The following is an 8,189-nucleotide window of genomic DNA, read 5'->3' on the forward strand; positions in this document are numbered from 1 at the left end:
CTGGTCTCTCTCTGTTGTCAGTGATGTCTCACGGGCCGCTCTTGCCCCCAGGTCTCTCTCTGTTGTCAGTGATGTCTCACGGGCCGCTCTTGCCCCCTGGTCTCTCTCTGTTGTCAGTGATGTCTCACGGGCCGCTCTTGCCCCGCAGGTCTCTCTCTGTTGTCAGTAATGTCTCACGAGCTGCTCTTGTCCCGCAGGTCTCTCTCTGTTGTCAGTGATGTCTCACGGGCCGCTCTTGCCCTGTAGGTCTCTTCTGTTGTCAGTGATGTCTCACGGGCCGCTCTTGCCCCCCAGGTCTCTCTCTGTTGTCAGTGATGTCTCACGGGCCCTTCTTGCCCCCCAGGTCTCTCTCTGTTGTCAGTGATGTCTCACGGGCCGCTCTTGCTCTGTAGGTCTCTTTCTGTTGTCAGTGATGTCTCAAGGGCCGCTCTTGCCCTGTAGGTCTCTCTCTGTTGTCAGTGATGTCTCACGGTCCGCTCTTGCCCCCCAGGTCTCTCTCTGTTGTCAGTGATGTCTCACATGCCGCTCTTGCCCTGCTGGTCTCTCTCTGTTGTCAGTGATGTCTCACGGGCCGCTCTTGCCCCCCAGGTCTCTCTCTGTTGTCAGTGATGTCTCACGGGCCGCTCTTGCCCTGTAGGTCTCTCTCTGTTGTCAGTGATGTCTCACGGGCAGCTCTTGCCCCCCAGGTCTCTCTCTGTTGTCAGTGATGTCTCACGGGCCGCTCTTGTCCCCCAGGTCTCTCTCTGTTGTCAGTGATGTCTCACGGGCCGCTCTTGCCCCGCAGGTCTCTCTCTGTTGTCAGTGATGTCTCACAGGCCGCTCTTGCCCTGCAGGTCTCTCTCTGTTGTCAGTGATGTCTCACGGGCCGCTCTTGCCCTGCAGGTCTCTCTCTGTTGTCAGTGATGTCTCACGGGCCGCTCTTGCCCTGCAGGTCTCTCTCTGTTGTCAGTGATGTCTCACGGGCCCCTCTTGCCCCCCAGGTCTCCCTCTGCTGTCAGTGATGTCTCACGAGCCGCTCTTGTCCCGCAGGTCTTTCTCTGTTGTCAGTGATGTCTCACGAGCCGCTCTTGTCCCGCAGGTCTCTCTCTGTTGTCAGTGATGTCTCACGGGCCGCTCTTGCCCTGCAGGCCTCTCTCTGTCGTCAGTGATGTCTCACGAGCCGCTCTTGTCCCGCAGGTCTTTCTCTGTTGTCAGTGATGTCTCACGAGCCGCTCTTGTACCGCAGGTCTCTCTCTGTTGTCAGTGATGTCTCACGGGCCGCTCTTGCCCTGCAGGCCTCTCTCTGCTGTCAGTGATGTCTCACGAGCCGCTCTTGTCCCGCAGGTCTCTCTCTGTTGTCAGTGATGTCTCACGGGCACCTCTTGCCCCCCAGGTCTCTCTCTGTTGTCAGTGATGTCTCACGGGCCGCTCTTGCCCTGCTGGTCTCTCTCTGTTGTCAGTGATGTCTCACGGGCCGCTCTTGCCCCCAGGTCTCTCTCTGTTGTCACTGATGTCTCACGAGCCGCTCTTGCCCCCCCCGGGTCTCTCTCTGTTGTCAGTGATGTCTCACGGGCACCTCTTGCCCCCCAGGTCTCTCTGTGTTGTCAGTGATGTCTCACGGGCCGCTCTTGCCCTGCTGGTCTCTCTCTGTTGTCAGTGATGTCTCACGGGCCGCTCTTGTCCCCAGGTCTCTCTCTGTTGTCAGTGATGTCTCACGGGCCGCTCTTGCCCCCTGGTCTCTCTCTGTTGTCAGTGATGTCTCACAGGCCGCTCTTGCCCCGCAGGTCTCTCTCTGTTGTCAGTGATGTCTCACGGGCCGCTCTTGCCCCCCAGCTCTCTCTCTGTTGTCAGCGATGTCTCACGGGCCGCTCTTGCCCCGCAGGTCTCTCTCTGTTGTCAGTGATGTCTCACGGGCCGCTCTTGTCCCGCAGGTCTCTCTCTGTTGTCATTGATGTCTCACGGGCCGCTCTTGCTCCCCGCAGGTCTCTCTCTGTTGTCAGTGATGTCTCACGGGCCGCTCTTGCCCCCCAGGTCTCTCTCTGTTGTCAGTGACGTCTCACGGGCCGCTCTTGTCCCCCAGGTCTCTCTCTGTTGTCAGTGATGTCTCACGGGCTGCTCTTGCCCCCAGGTCTCTCTCTGTTGTCAGTGATGTCTCACGGGCCGCTCTTGTCCCCCAGGTCTCTCTCTGTTGTCAGTGATGTCTCACGGGCCGCTCTTGCCCCGCAGGTCTCTCTCTGTTGTCAGTGATGACTCACGGGCCGCTCTTGTCCCGCAGGTCTCTCTCTGTTGTCAGTGATGTCTCACGGGCCGCTCTTGCCCCGCAGGTCTCTCTCTGTTGTCAGTGATGTCTCACGGGCCGCTCTTGCCCCCCAGGTCTCTCTCTGTTGTCAGCGATGTCTCACGGGCCGCTCTTGCCCCGCAGGTCTCTCTCTGTTGTCAGTGATGTCTCACGGGCCGGTCTTGTCCCGCAGGTCTCTCTCTGTTGTCAGTGATGTCTCACGGGCCGCTCTTGCCCCCCGCAGGTCTCTCTCTGTTGTCAGTGATGTCTCACGGGCCGCTCTTGCCCCCCAGGTCTCTCTCTGTTGTCAGTGATGTCTCACGGCCCGCTCTTGTCCCCCAGGTCTCTCTCTGTTGTCAGTGATGTCTCACGGGCCGCTCTTGTCCCCCAGGTCTCTCTCTGTTGTCAGTGATGTCTCACGGGCCGCTCTTGCCCCCAGGTCTCTCTCTGTTGTCAGTGATGTCTCACGGGCCGCTCTTGCCCCCAGGTCTCTCTCTGTTGTCAGTGATGTCTCACGGGCCGCTCTTGTCCCCCAGGTCTCTCTCTGTTGTCAGTGATGTCTCACGGGCCGCTCTTGTCCCGCAGGTCTCTCTCTGTTGTCAGTGATGTCTCACGGGCCGCTCTTGCCCCCCGCAGGTCTCTCTCTGTTGTCAGAGATGTCTCACGGGCCGCTCTTGCATCAGGTCTCTCTCTGTTGTCAGTGATGTCTCACGGGCCGCTCTTGCCCCGCAGGTCTCTCTCTGTTGTCAGTGATGTCTCACGGGCCGCTCTTGCCCCCCAGGTCTCTCTCTGTTGTCAGTGATGTCTCACGGGCCGCTCTTGCCCCCCAGGTCTCTCTCTGTTGTCAGTGATGTCTCACGGGCCGCTCTTGCCCCCCAGGTCTCTCTCTGTTGTCAGTGATGTCTCACGGGCCGCTCTTGCCCCGCAGGTCTCTCTCTGTTGTCAGTGATGTCTCACGGGCCGCTCTTGCCCCCCAGGTCTCTCTCTGTTGTCAGTGATGTCTCACGGGCCGCTCTTGCCCCCCAGGTCTCTCTCTGTTGTCAGTGATGTCTCACGGGCCGCTCTTGCCCCCCAGGTCTCTCTCTGTTGTCAGTGATGTCTCACGGGCCGCTCTTGCCCCCCAGGTCTCTCTCTGTTGTCAGTGATGTCTCACGGGCCGCTCTTGCCCCCCAGGTCTCTCTCTGTTGTCAGTGATGTCTCACGGGCCGCTCTTGCCCCGCAGGTCTCTCGCTGGTGGTCGGCCTGGTTCTCTACATTTCCAGCATTAATGATGAGGTCTTGAATCGGCCGCGGGACCCTGACTCCATCTTCAGCTACAAGTACGGCTGGTCCTTCGCCTTCGCTGCCATCTCCTTCCTGCTGACGGAGGTAGGTGGCGGATGATGGGGGTAGTTGTACGGCAGCGGTGAGCCTGTAATAACGGAGTGTCTTCCGCAGAGTGCGGGGGTGATGTCCGTCTATCTGTTCATGAAGCGGTACACGGCGGAGGACGCCTACCGGCCGCACCCCGGATACTACCGGCCGCGGCTCAGCAACTGCTCCGACTACTCCGGCCAGTTCCTGCACCCCGAGGCCTGGGTGAGGGGCCGAAGCCCCTCCGATCTCTCCAGTGAGGCCTCGCTGCCGCTGAACTCCAACTACCCCGCGCTGCTGAAGTGCCCTGACTACGACCAGATGTCGTCCTCCCCCTGCTGAGCCGGACCACCAGGACTCGTCAGCTGCCCCACACCTGTCCGAGCGTCCACCATTACCTCCAAGGACCACCAGAGCCGAACCAGCAGGACTCGCCAGGCGCCCCACACCTGTCCGAGCGTCCACCATTACCTCCAAGGACCGCCAGAGCCGGACCACCAGGACTAGTCAGCTGCCCCACACCTGTCCGAGCGTCCACCATTACCTCCAAGGACCGCCAGAGCCGGACCACTAGGACTAGTCAGCTGCCCCACACCTGTCCGAGCGTCCACCATTACCTCCAAGGACCGCCAGTGCCGGACCACCAGGACTAGTCAGCTGCCCCACACCTGTCCGAGCGTCCACCATTACCTCCAAGGACCGCCAGAGCCGGACCACTAGGACTAGTCAGCTGCCCCACACCTGTCCGAGCGTCCACCATTACCTCCAAGGACCGCCAGAGCCGGACCACTAGGACTAGTCAGCTGCCCCACACCTGTCCGAGCGTCCACCATTACCTCCAAGGACCACCAGAGCCGAACCACTAGGACTAGTCAGCTGCCCCACACCTGTCCGAGCGTCCACCATTACCTCCAAGGACCACCAGAGCCGGACCACCAGGACTAGTCAGCTGCCCCGCACCTGTCCGAGCGTCCACCATTACCTCCAAGGACCGCCAGTGCCGGACCACCAGGACTAGTCAGCTGCCCCACACCTGTCCGAGCGTCCACCATTACCTCCAAGGACCGCCAGTGCCGGACCACCAGGACTAGTCAGCTGCCCCACACCTGTCCGAGCGTCCACCATTACCTCCAAGGACCGCCAGAGCCGGACCACCAGGACTAGTCAGCTGCCCCACACCTGTCCGAGCGTCCACCATTACCTCCAAGGACTACCAGAGCTGGACACGGGGGTCCTGGCAGCAAACAATCCCCCGTAGGTAGAACACAGCTCTGCACAGCTGCAGCCGGGCCAAGGTGTCCGATCCCACCAGAGTCCACAATGTAGTGTATGCGGGGAGCCGGACCCCCACAGAGGAAGCACACGTCTCATGGTCTAATCCTCCAATCACCTCCAGAGCTGCAGTCACTATTCTGCTGTTACATCGTGTCTTATCCTCCAGTCACCCCCAAAGCTGCAGTCACTATTCTGCTATTACATCAGGTCTTATCCTCCAGTCACCTCCAGAGCTGCAGTCACTATTCTGCTGTTACATCAGGTCTAATCCTCCAGTCACCTCCAGAGCTGCACTCACTATTCTGCTGTTACATCCTGTCTTATCCTCCAGTCACATCCAGAGCAGCAGTCACTATTCTGCTGTTACATCATGTCTAATCCTCCAGTCACCTCCAGAGCAGCAGTCACTATTCTGCTGTTACATCGTGTCTTATCCTCCAGTCACCTCCAGAGCTGCAGTCACTATTCTGCTGTTACATCAGGTCTTATCCTCCAGTCACCTCCAGAGCTGCAGCCGGGCCAAGGTGTCCGATCCCACCAGAGTCCACAATGTAGTGTATGCGGGGAGCCGGACCCCCACAGAGGAAGCACACGTCTCATGGTCTAATCCTCCAATCACCTCCAGAGCTGCAGTCACTATTCTGCTGTTACATTGTGTCTTATCCTCCAGTCACCCCCAAAGCTGCAGTCACTATTCTGCTATTACATCAGGTCTTATCCTCCAGTCACCTCCAGAGCTGCAGTCACTATTCTGCTGTTACATCGTGTCTTATCCTCCAGTCACCCCCAAAGCTGCAGTCACTATTCTGCTATTACATCAGGTCTTATCCTCCAGTCACCTCCAGAGCTGCAGTCACTATTCTGCTGTTACATCAGGTCTTATCCTCCAGTCACCTCCAGAGCTGCAGTCACTATTTTGCTGTTACATCATGTCTAATCCTCCAGTCACCTCCAGAGCTGCGGTCACACCCGTAGCTTTTTGCCACCTAGCATTGTGGGTGAATTGATGGAGAGATGGAGGAGAGCTGTGTACAATCATTGATGTGATTGCTGCTCTGGGTGTGACTGGAGGATTCCACATTCTGGCATATTCCGATGTTCTGGACTTTTCTTTGCAGTGCGACTTCTGACTTTCCTCGTACTCTCCAGGCGTGGCCCGGCGGTCTGCTTCTCTCGCCCCGGCGGTCTGCGTCTCTCGCCCCGGCGGTCTGCGTCTCTCGCCCCGGCGGTCTGCGTCTCTCGCCCCGGCGGTCTGCGTCTCTCGCCCCGGCGGTCTGCTTCTCTCGCCCCGGCGGTCTGCGACTGTCGCCCCGGCGGTCTGCGTCTCTCGCCCCGGCGGTCTGCGTCTCTCGCCCCGGCGGTCTGCTTCTCTCGTCCCGGCGGTCTGCGACTGTCGCCCCGGCGGTCTGCGTCTCTCGCCCCGGCGCTCTGCTTCTCTCGCCCCCGCGGTCTGCTTCTCTCGCCCCGGCGCTCTGCTTCTCTCGCCCCCGCGGTCTGCTTCTCTCGCCCCGGCAGTCTGCTTCTCTCGCCCCGGCGCTCTGCTTCTCTCGCCCCCGCGGTCTGCGTCTCTCGCCCCCGCGGTCTGCGTCTCTCGCCCCCGCGATCTGCGTCTCTCGCCCCGGCGGTCTGCGTCTCTCGCCCCCGCGGTCTGCGTCTCTCGCCCCCGCGGTCTGCGTCTCTCGCCCCCCGCGGTCTGCGTCTCTCGCCCCCCGCGGTCTGCGTCTCTCGCCCCCGCGGTCTGCGTCTCTCGCCCCGGCGGTCTGCGTCTCTCGCCCCGGCGGTCTGCTTCTCTCACCCCCGCGGTCTGCGTCTCTCGTCCCGGCGGTCTGCGACTGTCGCCCCCGCGGTCTGCGTCTCTCGCCCCGGCGGTCTGCGACTGTCGCCCCGGCGGTCTGCGTCTCTCGCCCCGGCGGTCTGCGTCTCTCGCCCCCGCGGTCTGCATCTCTCGCCCCGGCGCTCTGCTTCTCTCGCCCCCGCGGTCTGCGACTGTCGCCCCGGCGGTCTGCGTCTCTCGCCCCGGCGGTCTGCTTCTCTCGCCCCGGCGGTCTGCTTCTCTCGCCCCGGCAGTCTGCGACTGTCGCCCCGGCGGTCTGCGTCTCTCGCCCCGGCGGTCTGCTTCTCTCGCCCCGGCGGTCTGCTTCTCTCGCCCCGGCGGTCTGCTTCTCTCGCCCCGGCGGTCTGCGTCTCTCGCCCCGGCGGTCTGCTTCTCTCGCCCCGGCGGTCTGCGACTGTCGCCCCGGCGGTCTGCTTCTCTCGCCCCGGCGGTCTGCTTCTCTCGCCCCGGCGGTCTGCTTCTCTCGCCCCGGCGGTCTGCGTCTCTCGCCCCGGCGGTCTGCGTCTCTCGCCCCGGCGCTCTGCGTCTCTCGTCCCGGCGGTCTGCGACTGTCGCCCCCGCGGTCTGCGTCTCTCGCCCCGGCGGTCTGCGACTGTCGCCCCGGCGGTCTGCGTCTCTCGTCCGGGCGGTCTGCTTCTCTCGCCCCGGCGGTCTCCGTCTCTCGTCCCGGCGGTCTGCGACTGTCGCCCCCGCGGTCTGCGTCTCTCGCCCCGGCGGTCTGCGTCTCTCGCCCCGGCGATCTGCGTCTCTCGCCCCGGCGGTCTGCGACTGTCGCCCCGGCGCTCTGCTTCTCTCGCCCCGGCGCTCTGCGTCTCTCGCCCCGGCGGTCTGCGTCTCTCGCCCCGGCGGTCTACGTCTCTCGCCCCGGCGGTCTGCGACTGTCGACCCGGCGCTCTGCGTCTCTCGCCCCGGCGGTCTGCGACTGTCGCCCCGGCGGTCTGCGTCTCTCGCCCCGGCGGTCTGCTTCTCTCGCCCCGGCGGTCTGCTTCTCTCGCCCCGGCAGTCTGCGACTGTCGCCCCGGCGGTCTGCGTCTCTCGCCCTGGCGGTCTGCTTCTCTCGCCCCGGCAGTCTGCGACTGTCGCCCCGGCGGTCTGCGTCTCTCGCCCCGGCGGTCTGCTTCTCTCGCCCCGGCGGTCTGCGACTGTCGCCCCGGCGGTCTGCTTCTCTCGCCCCGGCGGTCTGCGACTGTCGCCCCGGCGGTCTGCTTCTCTCGCCCCGGCGGTCTGCGTCTCTCGCCCCGGCGGTCTGCGACTGTCGCCCCGGCGGTCTGCGTCTCTCGCCCCGGCGGTCTGCGACTGTCGCCCCGGCGGTCTGCGTCTCTCGCCCCGGCGGTCTGCGTGTCTCGCCCCGGCGGTCTGCGTCTCTCGCCCCGGCGGTCTGCGACTGTCGCCCCGGCGGTCTGCGTCTCTCGCCCCGGCGGTCTGCTTCTCTCGCCCCGGCGGTCTGCGTCTCTCGCCCCGGCGGTCTGC

General features: G+C 63.1%; 1 protein-coding gene across 1 annotated transcript; it reads left to right on the plus strand.

Annotated features, from left to right (window-relative positions):
- Positions 1-1,000: 1,000 nt before the first annotated feature.
- Positions 1,001-6,080, plus strand: LOC141245857 (voltage-dependent calcium channel gamma-5 subunit-like). The gene is made up of 4 exons (XM_073669089.1): positions 1,001-1,091; positions 1,177-1,287; positions 3,480-3,625; positions 3,695-6,080. The coding sequence occupies exons 1-4, from the start codon at positions 1,001-1,003 to the stop codon at positions 3,950-3,952; spliced, it is 606 nt and encodes a 201-aa protein (XP_073525190.1). The 3' UTR covers positions 3,953-6,080.
- The last annotated feature ends 2,109 nt before the right edge of the window (positions 6,081-8,189 follow it).

The sequence above is a fragment of the Phyllobates terribilis genome, unplaced genomic scaffold, assembly GCF_046119375.1.
Source record: "Phyllobates terribilis strain yellow unplaced genomic scaffold, ASM4611937v1 Scaffold_2168__1_contigs__length_158237, whole genome shotgun sequence".
In the NCBI taxonomy this organism is placed as follows: Eukaryota; Metazoa; Chordata; class Amphibia; order Anura; family Dendrobatidae; genus Phyllobates; species Phyllobates terribilis.